Below are 22,094 nucleotides of genomic sequence, written 5' to 3'. Positions count from 1 at the left end.
CAAAACAAGTCCCAATTTACTGTGCTATCACTAGTTTCCACTGACACACTGTACAATATGAATGAAAGTGAGAAAAATACTCTTCAAACTACAACTGGCCATGAAAAAAGTCTCATAAAAACAATGAGGAAAACCTGTGCCTGACTTTAGGAGAAGGGAAATGGCATCATGCTTTGCAGCTACCAGTTACTAGATAAAGAATGGACAGTAATACCAAAGACCCAGGGGATCACAAACACCAGGTATAATAAAACCCTAGGTGGGTTGTACCTGCCTCTGGCAGGTACCCGAGGAGTTAAAAATATGTAAAGGCAACATTATGAGGAATGCATAACAATGTGAGAAAACAGTTAATGATTTGCATATGGTTCACCTCTTTGGGTACGTCTAGACTACTGGCTTTTGTCCACAGATGCTTTGTCAACAAATACTGTCGACAAAGCCTCTGTCAACAAAGGGCGTCTAGACTACATCCAGTTCTGTCAACATGACAGTGTAGATGCAAAGGATGGTGTAGATGCAGTAACGCCTTCTGTTGACAGAACTCTGTCGACAAAAGGCGTTATTCCTAGTAGAATGAGGTTTACCGCCATCGACAAAACTGACGAGTTCTGTTGACGTTCTGTTGACAGAACTCAGCGGTAGGGTAGACGCAGGTATAGTTTTGTCCACAAAAGTGGACTTTTGTCGACATACCCTGTAGTCTAGACACACCCTTTATGAATAATAGGACAGTACCAGTACATAAACTTTGGATAGGTGAAATAGAATAGATTTTTATGACAACTTTTATAATGTTTGTTTTGATTTGTTTACTTGCTACTAGATTATTAATGGCAAGTTTTAGATGTTCTTTGGAATAAAAATTTATTGAAAGTGCATACATAAAAATAACTGCACCCAGAGCACACACAGTAGCCTTTTCACACAGAAAGCCTTAGGCGTTTAAAGATATTGTTTTAATGGTGGGCATCAATTAACAACCAAAGCTGAACTGAAGATTTAGATGAAGATAGTGTCCAAGAGGTGAAAGGTTTTATATTTCTGTCCAGATAAAACTTTGTTAAACTGTCTCTTTAAATGTCTCCAACCTACAATAGAAAAAAAAAGAAAGCATTATACTATTCTCCACCAAAGGATGAACTATGTATGGTTATGTTGATATGTTTATGATGGTCATACATAATTACAATAGTTGAATTTCAAAAGGGATAGTCCTCTAAATATATAAAGGCAAAGAATCATTACTGATGACAGCATCCCTTTATTTGTCAATTAGCTGAAATAACAATTGTACAAATATACTAAAATAAAAGTACAAGTGGTTTTCTGAGAAAATGTTGCACAGTGAGAACTTCTATTGATTATATGGGAGTTCAGTGTGAAGCTACATATATACACCATTATTTGAACTGTTAACTGCTATCTGTTCTCTTTCTAAATATCGCCTCTGCCATCTGATCCAACCTGTTTGGAGCCACCGAACTGGTGCTGCTGTCCTTCTCCTATTGAAAGTCTGTTGAATGGGATGACTTTCATTGTCGTTTTCTTCATGGAATACCACCGAGAACGCCAAGTTGACCAGATAATACCATTGTCGTATCTACCTGGACCGACCTCTCTTGCAGAGTAAGTACCACCTAAAATATGAGTTGTAGCAAAATAGATAATTGTGTGTAAATAATGTATATACACGTGCTCAAATATACTTATCATGCACCATTGACTGCCTCTGTCTACTAAACTGTTTCCCCCAGGATTTATTCTAACATTCCAAAACTCTGAGCAGCTTCATATTGCTGTCACTGAAAAAAAAGTCAGCCTTCCAGAAATACGTTTCCTTCCCCTTTCCAAATGTAGATTTCCCCTCAAATTACATTGGTCTTATATACACACAACCAATATTCAGTTCTGCATGAGTAGCAGGCTTAAAGATTGAAATCTCAAGATCATCCATGAATCCATGATGGCATGGTGTAGATATAATCCATATTTTATTGGGACCTGAATGGCATGGCTTCATAACTCCTTCATAGTTGCATGATTTATGAGTAATGTGGCCATCCCAAACTTACACTGATAATCTCTTTCTGCTACATCATATCATCATGTATAGCTTCTTAACAGGCCGCTAATGCAGATTACCTCTCCTATTCTCCATTTGTACAAACTTCTCTACTATCAAGTCTGATTCTCTCTTGAATTCCCTAGCTCTCACCTATTTTTCCTTATCTTTCCAACTTAACATGGGTTTTTTTGGGAGGGGGAGGGGGGGAGGGGTTGGGTTTTTTTGCCCACCCTCTCCAAAGGGCTAATGATGGGGCCCTCCTACTACTGACAATACTTTTGTAATTACAAGTCCAATTCTTATTTTTGCCTCTAGCAGCAGTAAAAGTCAGCACCTGAGTTTTAGCTCTTCCATACAATACCTTCCCCCCAGGCTCAGCTATCTGGAGTAACAAATAAATACAGATAGAGTATCAATTTCTGTTGTTCAACAGCAAGGATCAGCAGTGATGTGTAAGGAATGGGATGGCCAAAAATAAATGTACAGCTAAAACCTAGACACATTTTCCTCCATCACTAGAATTTATTGTAAAGCCATGAAGTTATTTTGTATCTGAAATAGGTCCCAAAACCATGTAGTACCTGGATAATATTTGCCATTGAGGTTAGCAGCGTGACATCTATTCATCCACCATCCCGCTCCATCCTGTTCAGCACAATTGCCCTCAAATTTATCATTGTCACTGTCATAGGTACTGAACTGCATGCCATTATGGGATGTAAAAAATTTGTCACTGGGATCGTCTCCAAAATCAAAACCATCAAAGGCATCCCCAGCTTCACCGCCAGTAACGAAATATGCGTAGGTCAGTCGGTACTTGTCTGCTTCAGCTCCCACTTTGAACATGGCATAGTCTGCAGTACTGATAAAAATATAATAGTGAATGTGTGTACACTGAATTCCCCCCAAAAAAACTCACAATCAGACTAAAAATGACAGTATTTTAGCATCAGTTCCTGAGTCACTATGTCTAATTAGAAAAAGGATATTTCCTTGAAAGATTGTTCATCACTTTAATGAACCACAATGAGCCCTTCAGTATGCCCCTTCCACCTCCCCACAACTTTAGGTAGCCAAAAAAAAGGTAAAGTGAGTCATCTCAGTGGCCTTAGAGTAGGGCTTTGCAAAGGCTTTCAAGAGATGTGAATTAGACAGATAATCATAGTCTCCCATTCACCAGGTTGGTATGAAATGGAGCAAATTGCTCCTGAAAGGAGAACATGGCTTACATCACTCAACACCTCTCTCTTTCTATGGAATGGAGAAGTATGACAACAACGGACTCAGATTGGACTCTCAGACTATTTCCAGAAGTTAGAATGATTAGTTATCAAATGGGATGTCTAAGGCGTCATGGATGGCTCACCAAAGGGGGGAAAGTAAAACACCCTAAATACTTCACATGGAATTTGAAGAAACTGTGAAGGGAAATATCAGATACATTATATTTTCCAAAGACGATATCAACATGGAGCTTTCATGATTACCTATTGCTTCTTTTTTCATCACAAAGTTGCAGCTAGTAAGAAAACTGGAAATATATGTATAGTTTTATAAACCAAAAGAGAAGATAGTTTGATATGAATGGGTTAATGACTGCATTATCCATTCTTCTGAAAGATGTACAGACTGATCTGATAATGGAGATAAGTGTCTGATATCTAGTAGTAGAGACAGATACATGTGGGCCTAGCCAAGCAATCAATACAAATGACAGGGGTGTATTTTAAGTTGACTTTTTAGAAGCCTCATTAGCGAAATACCTTTTTTTATTCTCCCAGTCTTCCAGTTCTATCCTTAAGGCATATGGAAGCGTGGATTGAGTGGTTATTAGATGAATCTTTTCATTTCCCAGCCAGTACTCTGTCTTGTCATCTGGTGACAAGTGTCCAAATCCTTCTTTGAACTGAACCCAGTTTTTATTGAAGTCCACACTTCCATCAAGCCTCTGGTAACAAATTGAGAAAGCAAACAAGCAAGTCAGCCAAAGCCTATGTGAATTAAATATTGTTAGATAATCAGAATTATTCATGACCTGAATTTACAGTTTACTTACTCTCTGCAACACTGTCCATCCATTGCCAAATGTGTCAATCTCACAATAGACTAGGAACTGCTGCTTAGCTTTTACAGGCTTGATGAAGTAAAGACCACTGTGTCTGGCACCTTTATTTGCAATGTCTTGACAATCTTCAATAAAAAAAATACCATTGTTTTTATTTTGGCTACAGTCTTATCTTGTTTTAAACATGGTGTCTTACCATTCTCTAGGACAGTGCAATATACACACCACATATAATAATTACTGTGGCAAAGTTATATCTGTAGGCTAGGTCTTCATCTCATTCACACAGAAGGAATTTCTATTGAAGTTTCCTAAGACTTGTATAAGGATGAGCAGAATTTTGCTATTAGTAAATCTCTAGCATAATTTGAAGGTAAAATACAACCATTTTATTGGTTTCTGCAGTCATAAAAAGGGCATTTTTAGATCTAATGTATCTCTGTATGGCAGAGTAGAAATATTATAATATACTCTCCTTTCTGTTCTTATAACTCCATAAAAGCTTTACCTGTTCTATGGACTACAACAAAGATGGGGTTTACTGGGATAGTCAAACCTTGGTTAATTATTCCAAAGTGGGAATGTAAGACCTGTCCCACAACTTCCTATATGCAGAACACCTGTCTAGTATTTTTGTTGAATGAAGCAATGGCCAGCAAAGAAACAGTCATAAAAATAGCAGTTACATAATCTTGGCTGTGTCTAGACTGGCCAGTTTTTCCGGAAAATCAGCCGCTTTTCTGGAAAAACTTGCCAGCTGTCTACATTGGCTGCTTGAATTTCCGCAAAAGCACTGACTTCCTACTGTAAGAAATCAGTGCTTTTTGCGGAAATAGTATGCTGCTCCCATTCGGGCAAAAGTCCCTTTTGTGCAAAACTTTTGCGCAAAAGGGCCAGTGTAGACAGCTGAGATCTGTTTTCTGCAAAAAAGCCCCGATCGCGAAAATGGCAATCGGGGCTTTTTTGCGGAAAAGCGCGTCTACATTGGCACGGACGATTTTCCGCAAAAAGTGCTTTTGTGGAAAAGTGTCCATGCCAATCTAGACGTTCTGTTCTGAAAATGCTTTTAACGGAAAACTTTTCCGTTAAAAGCATTTGCGGAAAATCATGCCAGTCTAGACGTAGCCAATATGTAAGAGCGTTCTTTATGCTGGTTGTGATGCTGCTGGGCCCCTGATTCTCATTAGTAGTTTTTGCAGAAACCAATGGTTCATGTAATTAAGAATAACTCCTGAGAGTAAATTTTGCATGATCACCCATTTAAATATTCAGCCATCACCACTAGTTTGTCCATAGATAGCACATAAGAATTAATCTAAGCCACACAGTAAGCATTTCATGTACCTCTTCCAGTTGTTTCCAGTATTTGGACTGTGTCTCTGCATGGCTCCTGACATTGTGATGCAAGCTGATTAGTCTTCTGTTTAAGTTGTGTAATCTTGTTAGTGTTTGATAGCAACATATCTGTCAGTTGCCTAAGATAAAAACATAAAAATCACATGTTATATCAGTTTGTCTTAATGAGAACAGTACATATGAAATATGACTTCCATACCTAATCTACTAATCTGAAATGTGTTATTTTATGTAGTGAGACAGTCTGTATCATTTTGGGCTACAGTGTGGTATTTAGCCACAGCAGTACATTGGGAGGCATTGCAAAGCTGCCCTATCCCCATACAACCATTTGGACATTCTGCTTTCCGGAGCTAACCATGTGCACTGCGAGAACATAATTTGCAACAGTCAGTTCCTGGGTGGTGCACTGAAAGTAGAGCCAAGACTCTGCCTGCTCTTATTCTATCTCTCTCCCCTTTTTTTGCAAGGTGCTTTTGAGTAGGAGCAATTTCTGCACAGCAAATACTATTGTTCTGGGTAGCTCACAGGAAGGCTGTACAAGGACTCGTTTTCACAATCTCATGCATGAGGCTCAGTCACATTCTAGCCCTTATAAATACCCGTTATACCTATTAGTGGTTCCATATATGTGTAGGTATAATATGTATTTATAAAGGGCTATATACACATTTTCTGGAGTTTTCACTTTCATGTAATATTGATTACATGTATCCAGAACTGAAATTGTATTTACCTGACCAGTCCAGATCTCATGCCTTCATTACCTCCCTGTGGTTTGAATATCTTTTGCCTTGTTAGTCTTCCACTGTACTGAGCACTCTGGCCCTAATCCAACAAAGTACTAATATATATGCCTGATTCAGGAAAGCACTGAAGCACATGCTTAACTTGGACGTATTTTACTTGGACTAGTATCTCTTTAACCAGGAAAGCTAATTTCTGCTGTCAGTACATGGACAAAACTCAATTTTTTTCTTTTGTGAGACTTGCAGGTCTGAGTTCTGCAGGTAAAGTTATAGTAAGGAAAAAGAAAGTATAATAGAAATCTGATTTTATGAGTGTTTGAAGGGTTTTTGACAAGTTCATAAAATTGGAGATCATAAAATCACAGGAACTTCAAATAACATGGCAAAAATAACAGAAGTCTGCATCCATAACTCTACATATTATGAAAATGAACTGTTGCATATTTCTGTTTTTTAAAAAGCAAATATAGCTGAGAGCAATTCATTCAAACATTATATACAATATATTAATTAAAAACTTGGTATAAACCCAAATTTAATATGAAAAATAAAATGTCACCAGTGAGTAGTTAAACAAAAAGTGCTCTCAGACCAGGTGATGCAAAGGCATTTAAGATAAAATATAGTTACATTAATTCAAAATTTCTAAAATTCAGATTTACTGTATATTAACCAATTATGTCATGGAATATTTGCAAGGTCAGAGTCATCCCTGACATAATGTTATCACAGGAGTGACTTGGCATATAATGGCTAACTACCACAATTATAATTTATAAATTACATTTCATTATTCAAATTTAGATAAGACAAATATGTTTTCAAATGTATAGAACAGTGTAGATTTAAGATGAACACCTTTGACTTTAATAGTTATTCTGGATTCACGCCAATGAAACTGAGAGAAGAATTTGGTTCATGATGTGTATTCAGCAAAATCAATAAAAAAATATTTATTGTCTATAAACAAATATTTGGTAAGATCCATGTTACAGTCTCATGTTACTAAGATTTCTGAAGTCTAAGAATAACGAATAGGAAAGTTTTGAACAATTACTTAAACAAAAATACCGATTAAGGGAAAAAGAACAGCCAAATTTTCTTACAGCCTGATCTTGTATTCCTTATATTCCAGTGAGAGATGTAGAAATGCACAAGAAATACAGGATCAGATCCTAATTATGGTTTACTGTGTGGTTACAAATGAAAAGATACCGATATAGTCTTTATATGCAGAAATGAAGTGTTAGGAAAAAGCTTGAATTGCAGATGGTAAAATAAAAAAAGGAATAGATATGCAGTTAGATAGTATCAAAAGTGGAAAATACCTACTGTATAGTATTTTCATGCTCAACAATAGTGTTTTCATATCTGACAATTTCATCAATTATTTTCCTGGTTTTTAGAGTAAAACCATCAATCATACCTGTGGAACAGGCACAAAATATTAATGCAATTATAAGTAAAAGTAAGAAAACTTAATGAATGCGTATTTGCTCAATTTTGTAATGGTCTTTATGTTCTCACTTGGTTGAGGCTTCTCTGGGGGGCTGAGGATTCTGATTTGGCGGATCAACTGTTCTGTTACAACAGAGGAGTTAGTGATCTGCTGCAAGAGATTTTCAAGAACCTGCAGCTGCTTATCCACATCAGGTTGGTATTTATTCAAGAAGTCTGCAATGCCACATGTAGTTGGGCAATAGCTACCCTAAAGAGGAAACAAACAAACAAATAAAAATCAGTTCAGATTCTACAGTGAGGCAAAAGAGATGGTTTCTTAAGGCAGGACAATATTAAGGGCTGGCCAGTATTCCATAAGGATTTATGTAGGTAACTGTGGACTGGTAGGACTGACTGGGTAGTCGATACTTTGCCAGGAGAATCAGAAGCTGTAGAGACAGTCCTGATAATATATATGATTAATTATTAGTAGTATTATTATTAATAATAATAATACACATAAACATATATTATAATAGGAGTGATTTCAAATAATAGATGGTATTATTAATGAAATTTAGAGTATATTTCAGGATAATGAATGCTATTATTAAGAGTGAATCATAAAGCCTAATATTTAATAACAATAAATAAATGAAAATAATAATGCATATTAAAGCAAAATTAAAATGAATGTTAATTAAAATTAGAACAGTATTGTATTTGGTTCCTTAATTTACAAGAAAAAAAATCACACGTCTACTTACAAATCGTTCGTCTAAGATGCAGCAATTATCTCTAGTAGCAATATACTGAAAGGGGGAAAAACAAAATTATTTTTTAGTTATTTTTCTCCTTATAGTATTTTTGAGGCATTGTAATTTTTTACTGGTCAGTTTGTACAGTTTCACTTACTGCCATGCAAGTTGAAAAGAGTAAGAACAGGAGATGCGCAGTCGCCCAGCTGTGTAACTTCGGCAGCATTGTGTCTATACTAAAGTGTGCTCCCAGCTAGAGCGTTTGCAGAGGCAGTGACTGAGAGATTCAGCTCTAGGGGCTGCTGGAATCTGCCCTGGCTCCTCTGCACTTCACAGCAGGAGTTTAAGGGAGCTGACTGACCCTGGGGGCGGGCAATGTGTAGGGGAGGGACAGTGGTGGAAGAACAACTTCTCATTACATTTGTCATGGATTCCCAGAATTTGCACTGCAGCTTCTGTTCCTCCCATTTTTAGCACCAGCTTCCCACTCACCCGCACTATGTCCTTTGCAGTGTTAGAATCTCTTTTGAAAAGGTAAGGAGAGGCATGGAGCGATCTCTTCCAGGAATACTAGAGTAAATAAAAAATGTAATTCTGAACAATGTTGGAATGGGGCTTGAAATGAGCCCTAGTTGTTTAGTTCAAGGAGAAGTGCCAGTTTCTCTCTAGACTGCTGTTTATCAGAGACAATGAAAGATAGGTTCTCCCTGTCCCTCCTCAGTTCAAGCAGTTACGTTCTTACAATCCCCAGATTCCATTCTGGGGAACTGTGTGCATCAGTTTCAGGATCAGAGTGTTTTCCTTTCTAGTTAGCACTGGTTCAGAACCATGCTTTGAAAAGCATATTGCTTTTGTAAGCAAGATTGTAAGCTCTTACAGACAGTGACTCTCTTCTATATAATGTTTAGACTATGCCTTGCCTAAAGTGGCTAGAGAAAGGACAGGCTAGGCTGGCGAAGCACTTAGATTTTCCCATTCTCAGCATTGCAGTGCCTACCTTTGGGTGGCTTGCCATCCCCCAACCTGGGGAATTCAGATTAGGTATCCAAGCTATCTATACAAGGCATGAGGAAAGACTGGTGCTTAAAGAAGGACTCCTCAAATCTAGCAGTTTAGCTGGCTTTTACATAAGCTAACCAGTGGCCAATGTTAGCCAAAGTTGGTTAGGTGCTTCACTAAGGCCAGAGGGAATTGCTTACCCTGGTTTGGGAATTGCTTACACAGACTTCTCTATGGCCAATAGTCAGGTGGCTTGGGCACTTGTCTAGGATTCATACAAGCAAGGACATGAGCTTGGTCTCCTACATCCCAAGTGAGTACCCTCAGCTGTTTTTTGGGTGAGGCCTATTTAAGATGGACAGGGGAATGCCTAATTGAAGACTCCTACCAGAGCTTAGGTGTGAGCTAAAGCATGGAGCAGCTCAGGGACATCAAGATTTAGATGGTTTTGCATATGCCCACCAGCAGAAACATAATCTTTACTTGTGGAAATTAGACATCTATAGAGTTTAGGCACTTCCAGGATTACATGGTATCTGAGGAGGGATTTTAAAGCCCTGGATGTTGCCTAAATGTTAGACGTAGGCACCTAACATCCTTTGTTGATCTGCCCCTTCCTGCATAACTGGTGACAAGTCATTTCATCACTCTGTGCCTTGGGTTCCCATCTGTAAAATAGGGATAATAATATTGCTTCTCTCGTGCTCTTTGCATATCTCTTCTATGTTTCTGTCTCTCACTGTTTTTAAACATTGTTAAGCATTCTCCACCCTTGTCTTGGTTGTTGTCTCAAAGGTCAATTAGTTGATGAGAGGCAACGTGACCCATTCCACTGGGACTTACGAGTCCTTGGTTTTATATCTAGCTCTGCTCCTGGCCTACAGTATGACCTTGGGTAACTCACATCTCTCTACACCTCAGTAAAATATGGATAATGACACTTTCTTTGAGACATAATCTGAGTTCTATGGACAAATTATGCTTGCTATCACTGTTAATAAGCATCAAAATATGAGTATTTGTAGCCTTTATATTTATATTCTAGATTGTGTCATTGTGTGTCATGTTGTTTGTATCCTGATGAAGTTTTATGATGTAACTTATCTGGGCCTGGCACAGCCCGGACCCTATCATATACAAAAATTGACAGAGAACCAGATGTGATGTAATCCATGACACCATCAGTCAAGCTGAGAGGGACATAAAAAAGGTGGTATAAAAATTGTGTTACAGATTGGGGAAGCATCATTCTAGAGGATGCACTGAAACTCAATTAGGGTATGTCTACAGTACAACATTAATTCGAGTTATCTTAATTCGAAATAGTTAATTCGAATTAAGCTAATGTGAAGTAACGCATCTACACACAAAACCTATTTCGAAATAGCATTTTGCTATTTCAAAATAGCACGTCCACACTGAGTGGACCCTGAACCAAAGTTAAGGCTGGCCGGAACCAGTGCCGGCAGGGCATCAGGTTAGGACTCAGTGTGTGGGGCTGCTGCCTGAGGCTAAGTGAGCTCCACGCTTAAAGGGACCCTACCCCCACCCCAGACAGACAGTTCTCAGGGTTCCCTGCTTGCTTTTCTACCTTGATGAGGGACAGTAAAGCAGTCCTGTCTTGGAGTGCCCTGAGTGCCTGCACTCGGAACACCACAGCACTCAGCCACATGGAGCCAGAGCTGCCCCTGGGTGCTCTGGTGCATCTTGTGAACGCACTGCCATCAGCCTGGCTGCACTTGCTGCAGGCTGCCATCCAGAAGGTCCATTAGGAGGCTGTCAGTATCCAGGGGGTCTTGTGGGAGAGCTTCTGCCCCGAGGAGCACTAACAGTCTCCCTGGTCTGCCCCACTGGGGACTTGTGCCCCATTCCTCCCTCATGTCCTTCCACTTATCCCTCCCTAGCCCCCCCCCCCTTCCTGATGTTGAATAAAATACACTTTTTTTCAAAAATAGAAACTCTGTTTATTTAACAAAACGGGGGGTGGGGCGGGATGAACCTCTGGGAAGACTGGGGAAAGGAGGTGGCAGACGGGAGGAGAGAGGGCGGGAGAGGGGAGGAGGGAAAACTGAGAGGAGGGAGCTGGAAGGGGGAAGCAAGGGAAGGAAGGGGGAGGGGAAGCTCAGCGCTTAGGGGTGAGGGTCTTGTCAGGCCACATGTCTCCCAGTACGGCAGGTGCGGGGGCCTCGGTGTCCCCGGGAGGATGGGGAGGAGGGTGTGGAGGTTGAGATGGGGGGTTTGGAGATTGAGGAGGAGGGTGAGGAGGTTGAGGAGGGAGAGGCAGGAGGGGGAGAAGAAGTGGGACAAGGAATGGTAGCTGGGGGGGGCAGCAGGTGCTAGAGTGGCACGAGGCAGCATGCTCTGCATCACGGTCTGCAGATGGGTACAGATGTCACGACCCTGGGCAAGCAGCTCTCTCCGGAACTCCTGTTCTTCCTGTGCCTGCTGCTCCATGATGCGGATTAGGGCTTGCAGGGCTCCCAGCTGCTGTGCTCGGTACCCCTGCCGTGTTGCAGTTGTCCTGTGGAGCCCTCGGGTGTGGAAGCATGTCCCAGGCGGGGTGGTGCGCCCTGCATGTGTGGCTGGTGTGGCTGTGGAGAAAGAAGAGAAGTGGTCAGTTCTCCCTGGGGACACGGTGGGGGAAGCCCAGCCCCCCTGTGTGATGTGAGGATGACTGTGCCCTGCACCTTCAGAGCCGCAGTGCTTGCACAGAGGCCATGGTCGGAATGTTTGGCTATCCCTGGGGTGGGAGCTTCCCCGAGAACGCACCCATGCCCCTGTGCTGTGTATAGTGTGGGTGAGGTGGGGAGATGTTAGAGGGGACTTGCGAAGGGAGGGCGTCCTGCTGTGTCCCGCCCTGGGGTCAGGAGCATTTCAGGTCTCTTCACACACGCGTGGCCCTTGTGTGGCAGGCAACTGGAGCCACCTGCCCAGGTTGCTGTGTGGTTCATGGTAAGCAAGGCCCACGTGCGCGGTCCATGGTCTCCCTCCCTGCTCTCCCACCCCCGCCGGGTAGAGGACAGTGACAGCACTTACATGGTGTGGCCTCCCCAGACGACCTTGCTGACTCTGTAGGTGGGACTGCTCGGGGGTCCAGGCGGTGTGGCGGCTCCTGCTCTATGCCCTGGTCAGGGCCCTCTGGTCCTGGCTCACTGCCCCCTGGGGTGGCACGGACCGTCCCGCCCTCCAGGATATGTTCCAGTGCCTCAAAGAAGGGGCAGATGTCTGCCCCTGCTGAGGAGCTGCCCCAAGTGGCCCTGGCGTACTCCTGCCGCAGCTCTTTAATTTTCAAGCGCACCTGCTCCTGGGTGCGCCTGTGGCCTTTCTGGTCCATGGTGGCAGCTATGTGGCAGTAGACAGCCGCGTTCCTCCATCTAGTGTGGAGATTATGGACATTGGGGACCTGTGCCCAAATCTCAATGAGGTCCATGATCTCCTTACTTGTCCAGGAGGGAATGCAGTGTCTACGACCCCTGGCTGGCTCCTGGGTGCTGGGGGACTGAGCAGGGGTCGGTTGGCTGGCACTGGCTACCCAGCTCATTGTGGTGCTACTGGGTCGGGGCAGAGACTGCTGGCTGGCCTGGATCTGGCACATGCAGTCTAGCCAGAGTCTATCCCTTTAAGGGCTCCAGGGCTTGGGGAGAGGAGAGGAGTTTTCCTGGTTGTGCCCAAAGTGGCCACCAGGGCTCCCTGGGAAGGGCTGGAGACCCCCTATTTCAAATTAAGTGTCTACACAGCACTTAATTCGAAATAGCTATTTCAAATTTGGCGTTACTCCTCGTAGAATGAGGTTTACCAAATTCAAATTAAGCACTCCGCTATTTCGAATTAATTTCAAAATAGCAGTTTGCATGTGTAGATGCTATTAAAGTTAATTCGAAATAATGGCTGTTATTTCGAATTAACTTTGCAGTGTAGACATAGCCTTAGAGTTGGCTGTCTCCCTCCTTTGAAAATGCCAGTCAAGAGATTGGCAGCTCTCCCACCCAATGATTAACATTAGCGATCTCCATTCATAATAGACTCTGCTGGCTTTAATAAATTATGAAGGATTTGGCTCCATCTCATAGTAAATTTGCTTTGTTCTCTAGACATTTAAACTTTTGTATACAAGCCAAGCAACACTTGTATATTCACCTCATTGGTACGGTTCACACAGAAATGGTCAAGCAAACAACAGCTATCGTATGGGAATGTGAACCTTTGCCTACAGACTGCTCCATTGTCTGGCAGTGACCTCCTGACACTGCTGCTCCAACATACTACTCCCTATGGCTTCATTGGGTGTACATCACCCTCTGGAATGAGACTGACACAGGGTCCAGAGGCATCTAGAAAGCACTGATTCAGTGTTTGCAGACAGCATGGATTTCAATGTTTCCCTTAGACTATGAACATAGTGGTTCAATGCCTAGGCAGAGTAAATTGAAAACACCTATGAAAAAGAATTGACTAACCTGAGTCAAAACTGCACACTCACAAACAGACTTGATGGCAGGAGAGAGGTCCTGACCCATATCTGTTCTTGTACTAGCTCTATTTGTGTGAGGCATGAGCCATATAACAAACTATTGATATATTCTGTATTTTGTAAGGACTAGAAAAAGTGGCCTTCTCTCCTCCCAAGAATGGATTTTATCCATGGTTGAGGCTTCCCAGTGGAGTTTTCAGTGACATGCACAGGGGAAGTGTTTTTTTATTTATTCTATGCAGGAGTTTCAGAAAAAATGGTGAGTCTATATTGGTAGATGATAACTACTATTCCCTTGTGTGGGTAAAGGTATGATTTCAAAACATAGATCTCGAAAATGGTTTTGAGGGTAATACAATAATTCTTAATGAAGTTCTTAATCCTCTGCTACCCTTATTAAGGTTCCAGTGCTAATAGTTTGACTGTCATATATAATTGGCAAATATCGTAAGAATTAGCACAGGATATTTGGGAGCCAAATTTGCAGTGAGTTCCTTGTATTATGCAACACTGATATTAGGACAACGGAGTTAAAGTCTATGAAGAGATGAATTTGTCCATCTGTATAGTAATTGTCAGATAACATTTCATTTTTTAAATGTTGCTATTTTTCATTCCCTGCCAGTACCTAGTTTACTTCTGAACAAGAACTGTAGATTTGTACATTGCATGAAATATATATCTTTCCTGTGCTTTGCAACTGTGTATGCGTCATGATTTGGCCCAATGGAAGTTAAATATATATGGTTGAAGATCTGGGTCTGACTTTATTGTATCTCCACTTCCAACATTCTCCTCCTGAGCTTTCACTTTACATAAACCTGGAAATTATTGATTCCTGGTTTTCTGCTGGGCTCCAAACCTGAAAACAAGACCATAAAGTATGTATGGTGTTTTATTACCTCTCCTACATGCCACTTTCTTTGTGTTAGTGATGGCCCCGATAGAGTTAATCCATTTATAAAATGAATGTTCTCTTGAAGAATGGATGATTCATATTTTTGGAGATTTATTTGTGCTTTACTACAAGTTCAATTTAGCTTGGCTATATAGATTTTTAAGCATTGTTACCTTTCCTGTGGTTTATTGGCTGATTTGCCAAGAAATGATGAATGATTAATGTAATGCAGACAGAAGGAAGATTTCTTAAATTCAGTTTGCTTTTTCCAGAGAGTTTATTTTTTGAGTAGATAGCAAAGGTGAATCAGTATTTAGTTAAAAGAGGATTGCTAATCTAGTTCAATAGCCTAGTGACATATTTATTAATCAGATAAGCTGACAGACAGAATTTTGGTACATTTGTTATGCAAACACAGTTTTAATTCAATTGTGAGGGTTTTGCGTATGGGGGTGTTATTATGTCAAAGGGTCATTGGAAAGTTACCCAACATTTTCCTGTTATTAGTGATAAATCCTTATGTTCAGAAAAACAAAATAAAACCAGGAAACTTCATGATTGTGAAGTAGTTGCTGATGCCTATGACATTATTTTAATTTCTTTTGGAAAAATTAAACTAGCTTCTACTTATTTATCTCTCAGAGATTTTTTATATAGCATTTATTGATTTAGTCTAATCATTGCCGCTTTGAACAAATTGCAAAATGCCTATTGTTATAGCTGCCTACAAAGCATGAAAGGAAATAAACTAAAGTGGGCACACTTTTTAATGTGCAGAAGCAGTATTATTTTATGTCCACATTTTGGGGTAGATTATGATCTCACACACACACAGATGGAAATCCAGGCTATGTCCACACAGATAAAATCAATGATGGTATTTCAGAGTTACATTGTTGTAATGGATACCAGAACCTGGCCCTTTGATTGGCAAACCTAGCCCTTGACCCCAAAACTACTTATCATACATAATTCCTGCATAAAACACAAGTAATCTGTGCTACTAATTGTGCATAATTCCCAAGTCAAAGATACTACATGACAAAACTGGATAATGGGTGGGCTGGTTATAGGGACAAAAAATAAAGGTTATTTTAAAAATTAATTGACTAGCCTTTTAAATACTGCATAGTAGCAAAGCTGAGTCAGTGTGCTACAGACATATTTATTTGAATAGTGACTTAGTTTATAAATAGTTATACAAAAGTGAAAATGAAAAAATGTCCTAAGTCATTTCACCAATGTACACTTTCTGTTTCAATATGTAAATCGGAGGAAAGCAGTAAAAAGCAACATTTCCTTGCCAATTGAATAGTCCACTGCTGCAAAAGACATACTGCTTCATGCATCCTGAAATAAAATATGTGAAATATTTATGAATCACCAATTATAATTGTTAGCATAATTTTATGGGTGATGTCAAATGTTTCTATTTCTTAAAAAGAAGAAATTATTCCTTCCCTTTATGTTGCATATAGACATTGACTGCATGACATTTGTGCCTTTTCACTCAAAGTTAGATTGGAAATGTATGTCTCTGAAATAATTTTTTTTTTAAATGTGAGATTTTATCACTTAATGCCATTTGACAGTTTCTGTTTGGTGAATTTTTAAAGAGTTTACAATATATATAGCTCCATATTAAGGATGTTAAATTGTGGATAATCAGCTAATAGAGTAGTTTGGCTCTTCCTACATTTAAAAGGCAGAGGCGCCGCGACCTGGACCCAGTGCAAGCCGGGACTATTCCAGGCGGTTCTTACTACATTTGAAAGGCAGAGGCGCAGTGGGGGACCACATTTGAAGGGCCGAGCCACTGCACCTCTGCCTCCCCTGACTGACCCTTTGCAGAGACAGTGCTGGGGCGGGGGGGACTGTCTTTAAAGCCAGTTCCCCCCAGCACCAGCTCTTGCTTCCCTACTCCTTGCTGCCTCTGATATAGAGGAATGTGAGTAGTCGAATCAACTACCCAATAAGCCTAGGCTTATTTGGTAGTTGGCTATTCAGCTACTCTTTTACATCTTTACTGCATATACCTCAGTTGTAAAAATTATTACAGGTAGTTAAAGCTATTTTTAAAATATAATCACATAAGAATGGCCATACTGGGTCAGACCAAAGGTCCATCTAGCACAATATCCTATTTGCTGACAGTAGCTAATATCTGATGCCCCAGAAGGAGGGAACACAACAGATAATCAGCAAGTGATCCCTCTCCTGTCATCCATTTCTAGGCAAAGGGTATGTCTACACTGTCACCCTAGTTCAAACTAGAGTGGCTAATGTAGGCATTCGAAGTTGCAAACGAAGCCCGGGATTTAAATATCCCGGGCTTCATTTGCATCTTGCCGGGCGCCACCATTTTTAAATCCCCATTAGTGCGGATTCCATGCCCACGGCTACAGGTGGCACGGAGTAGGTAGTTTGAATTAGGCTCCCTAATTCGAACTACCGTTACGAGAGCCTAATTCGAACTATCTACTCCATGCCGCGTGTAGCCGCGGGCACGGAGTCCGCACTAACGGGGATTTAAAAATGGCGGCACCCAGCAAGATGCAAATGAAGCCCAGGATATTTAAATCCCGGGCTTTGTTTGCAACTTCGAATGCCTACGTTAGCCACCCTAGTTCGAACTAGGGTGGCAGTGTAGACATAGCCAAACAGAGGCTAGGGACACTATTCCTAACCATCCTGGTGAATAGCCATTGATGGACCTAACCTCCATGAATCTAGCTCTTTTCTGAACCCTTTTAAAGTGCTGGTCTTTACAACATTCTCTGTTAAGGAGTTCCAGAGGTTGACTGTGCGCTGAGTGAAGAAAAACTTCCTTTTGTTTGTTTTAAACCTGTTGCCTACTAATTTCATTTGGTGACCCCTAGTTCTTATATTGTGGGAATAAGTAAATAATTTTTCCTTATTCACTTATTCCACACCAGCCATGATTGTATAGACCTGTATGATATCCCCCCTTTGTCTCCTCTTTTCTAAAATGAAAAATCCCAGTCTTTTTAATCTCTCTTCATATGGAACCCAATCCAAACCTCTAATCATTTTGTTGCCCTTTTCTGAACCTTTTCCAAAGCCAATATATCTTTTTTGAGATGAGGCGACCACATCTGTACGCAGTATTCAAGATGTGGGCATATGACGGTTTTATATAGAGGCAATAAGATATTCGCTGTCTTTTTTTAATGATTTCTAACATTCCATTTGCTTTTTTGACTGCCACTGCACACTGAGTGGATGTTTTCAGAGAGCTGCCCACAATGACTTCAGGATCTCTCTTGAGTTGTTGTAGCTAAATTAGTCCCCATCATATTGTACGTATAGTTGCGATTATTTTTTCCAATGTGCATTTCTTTACATTTATCAGCATTAAATTTGATTTGATATTTTGTTGCCCAGTCACTTAGTTTGGTGAGATTTTTTGAAGCTCTTCAGTCTGCTTTGGTCTTAACTATCTTGAGCAGTTTGGTATCATCTGAAAATCTCTGAAGACTGTGTGTGTGTGTGTGTGTGTGTGTGTGTGTGTGTGTGTGTGTGTGCGCGCGCGCATGCACATATTGCTCCTGGAGAAATTCTGCACCAAAAAAATTAAAAATTCTGCAAAATTTTGCATATTTTATTTATTAGTGTAACAAAAACAATATAATGCCGCTTTAAATTATTCTGGTAATTTATTTAACCTACAATACAATGAATTGAAGAGCATTGGAGGAAATTCCCTAATCTCCTCTCTCTAATAGTAGTATTGATTCTTTACTTTTTGTTATTAATCAACAAATAGACTAAGCCAGATGCTCAGTGTTACTGAAGAGCAAGTGTGGGCTGGGGACTCAAACTCACAATTTATATTGGCTACTGACTATCTACAAAAAGGTCAGTAGCAAACAGTTCCTGGAGCACATTTTGATAGGAAATATTTTTCAGTCCAACAAATTAGATGAGCTCTAATCACTAATGTATCATAAGCATTTATAAGGTCACACTGTCCTTTACAATAAGGCTTCTTTACACCACCCCTAGCAAGGTAAAGGAGCCTTAAAACTTTTACACCTGTTTTATACTCCTAAGGTAATTCAATAGGAACAATGGGGAAAATTCACTTTAGGCAGGTTGCTACATTCTGCTCTCCCTGCGGTGACAAAGCCTGCCCCTACTCTACGTTACTAGAAAACTCCAAAGTCCTGCCCCTCCATTCAAAGCATACCATAACAGTGAGTGAGAGGGACAAGGTCTCTTTCTCTCGCATGTGTAACTGCCCAGACTCCTCCTTGTGATTTATGTCTTTATGTGTTTTGCTACAGCACAAAAGTCTTGTGACAATATATTTTATGCAATTTGTGTTTGCAGAATTCAGTTTTTGTCAAGTATTTCACAATACTTGCTTGTTAAGGTAAATTAGTGAATGTGTAATATATGTAATTGATCACAACACAGCCATAAATGCAAAGTCTGATATTCTGATGATATTCTGATCCTACAGTTCATATAAATGAGTACATTAGGCCTGTATATGATAGGGAAACAAAACAAAACAAGGCAACTAGAAACAAATTAATTAACTGAGGAAAGATGCCTGCTAATCAAGCTCCATATTCTTTTTGGGCAAAAATGTATAAAATTCATCAGTTTCCACAGAGCTACACCAATTTATGTCAGCTGAAAATCTGGCCCTTAGAGTGGCAATATTCAAATTCATAGTCTTAAACAATCCCTAGGATACACTTGTTTAAATGTAATGTATCATATGAGTGCTATTATTGTAATTCCCTTTGGAAAAATATGCCTCTATGTATTGCAATTCAGCCTGACCCTGTGATCAGATCTAAATGGGCAGAACCTTGTATCCGTGCAAAGTTCCACTGAAATCAAGGATCAGAGGTTAAGGATTGTACTGCCATCTGTGGAAGCAAGTCCCAGAGCCATTAACAAGAATTCCATCACGAGCTAATCATAAATACCATCACAGCTTTCCAAGATCAACTGGATTTTATGCATGCCTATCTAACATGTGGTGTACTTCCTTCCATGCCCCTTAACACCTATGTGGGTGAAGCCAGACAGTCACTCAAAGGAAACTTCTAAACACAAGCCTTAAACTCATAACTTTGCTAAGCACTTAAAATCATGGTCTTAATAAAGACTCTAGATTGATTGATTTATTACAACAATCTGTAACTCACTAAATCACCTATTTTTATTCCATGACTGCAGAGGTCTTAAAAGATCTCTCCACCTTGAATGGCCCCTTAGAATATGTGTTAACTACTTAAGGTAAACAATCTATTCCAGGTTGTATTCAGCTGGGGGGACACTGTGTATGTTTCCCAGACGTGAGGAAGAGCTCCTCTCTCTTTTACTGACATCAGTTGATCTAATGAAAGATAGTATCCAACACACCTTGTCCATCATGTACAAAGGACAGTACTGGCACAGGTTGTTTTCATTTTTGTTTGAGAAGAGCAAATAAGTAGAAAGTGTAGGTGTATCTTTGCTGTACAAGGACAGCTCAGCTTACATAGCAAAAGCACTGCCAGTTTAGGCAATTCTGTGTAGTACATCTGCTCATTTCCATATCCGTTCTCTGATAAATAGTTATAGTTTAAACCAGGCAGAGTCTGTCCTCTGATCCACACATTGAAATAATGTATATTTTTTATCTAAAACTGATCATCTTTTTTGATTATAATGCTCAGATTCAACACCCTAAGCAGTTACTTGTCCACTGCTATGTCTTCCTCAAAGGGGAAGAGAATGGAAGGATCCTTGTAGCAGCAGTTCCTATGACCCTGAGTGCCTTCTAATCTCTGCCCTGCTCCTATGTAGTGCAAATGCAGAAGACGATTGTGAGGTCAAGGAAATTAGGTGGTGTACCACAATCGTTCCTTTTGTGCCTGCATTTTCTTACAAGCCTGGATGCTCTAGGCAGCCATTTGTGCTTTTTGCTTCTTATTATTCTTTTGTTATTCTCAAAGAATTAGCTGTTTGCTCAAGATGGAACAGTGTAGGATGCACCGTTGACTTTCAACAAGTTCTGGGACAGGTCCCAAAGCCATGCACCTGGTATGGGAGTACAGGAGGGCTTGGGAAGATCACATAGCTATATTTGCAGAATGTTTCCCACCTGATAATGCTAATTATTTGGCCTGGGAAAATATGCAAAGTATCAACAAGCTAATTATTGGATGTGGAAAAATATGCAATGTATCAACGATCTTGTTAGGGTCTCAGAACAACAGGGGTGATTACTGTAGATCCAACAGTATATAAGTGCCGGGGATATTCCTAACATTAGAACCTTGGAGTAGACCAAAGCAGCAGAAGGTGCTACACACTGGCCACTAGGGTCCATCCACTGTCCTTCTTCAGAGGGTTCCCGGCAGCAGAGGGATGTAGGCATTGCATTTTATTCTGAGGATTGCTTAGGCTTAATGAGTATTGTATTTTCTTAATAAGTATTGTATTTTATTCTAAGATATGCTTCGTTGTACTTAACTCTAATCTCAGCATTGTATTGTACCCTAATATTTGCTTATTAAAATCTTTAAGCTTTCACCCAATTTGTGTGCTTATTGTCTCCGAATCCCTCAAGGGATTGCCTCTTGGCAATACATCCTATTCAACCTCAATACTGAGACACAGAAAACCACCATAAAAATGAGCTCCATGATGTGCAAAGGGTGTGCTCCTCAGTGTTGACCCCCACAAAACATTGCCCCTCCCTTTGGCAGTTCAACCATAGCAATTATGTTATGAAAGGATTCCTGCAACCAGGGATAGGAGTAGGCTTGCTCCTCAGTTTCATCAGTGCATGCTCACTGAGGTCAGTGAAGTTGCCCTCATGTATGTCAAGTCAGAATTTGGTCCCAAATCTGTTTCTCGCCTACCTTTTTCTGCATGCTACAGATTTACAGTTTCCCTGCAGAGTTACATAACAGCTCCTTGGAGTGTATTTAAATTTATTGGAAGAAAATTATAAATATTTCTACATGCCCAGTCTTATGCTCCTTCAATGACCAATACTCCTTTTGATATCAAAAGGTGTTCAAAGCAAAATTTTCAGAAGTAGTTAGTGATTTAGGAACCTGAAAGTCAACAAGGATTAAAATCCTAAATTATCCAAAATGCTTTTGAAAATGTTATTCTACAGGCACAAAAGAACTTAAGGCCAGGCTTTCAAAAACATGATGATTTGAAGGAATTATCAGTCTTTTGAAAAGTCTCTTCATATTCATTTTTAACCATCAGCATGTTTACATGATTTTGTTTAAATGCCATTCAAATTCC

The 22,094-nt window shown here is 40.3% G+C and overlaps 1 protein-coding gene across 2 annotated transcripts; it reads right to left on the bottom strand.

Moving 5' to 3' along the window:
* Nucleotides 1-848: 848 nt before the first annotated feature.
* Nucleotides 849-8,773, bottom strand: FGG (fibrinogen gamma chain). Of its 2 annotated transcripts, XM_006111552.5 has the most exons (10): nt 8,594-8,772; nt 8,446-8,490; nt 7,766-7,946; nt 7,571-7,664; nt 5,478-5,608; nt 4,125-4,258; nt 3,832-4,016; nt 2,650-2,930; nt 1,468-1,640; nt 849-1,091 (listed from the first exon to the last, which is right to left on the bottom strand). In XM_006111552.5, exons 1-10 carry the CDS (start codon nt 8,660-8,662, stop codon nt 1,077-1,079), a joined length of 1,308 nt encoding a protein of 435 aa, XP_006111614.2. In that variant the 5' UTR covers nt 8,663-8,772; the 3' UTR covers nt 849-1,076. The 2 variants fall into 2 exon arrangements, with proteins under 2 accessions (XP_006111614.2, XP_006111613.2); XM_006111551.5 differs by lacking the exon at nt 849-1,091 and having other exon boundaries at nt 1,245-1,640; nt 8,594-8,773.
* Nucleotides 8,774-22,094: the final 13,321 nt, after the last annotated feature.

The sequence above is a fragment of the Pelodiscus sinensis genome, chromosome 4, assembly GCF_052426305.1.
Source record: "Pelodiscus sinensis isolate ZL-2025 chromosome 4, ASM5242630v1, whole genome shotgun sequence".
Taxonomy (NCBI): Eukaryota; Metazoa; Chordata; order Testudines; family Trionychidae; genus Pelodiscus; species Pelodiscus sinensis.
Note: the sequence above shows the minus strand (reverse complement) of the source record. Positions and strands in the feature narration are given on the sequence as shown.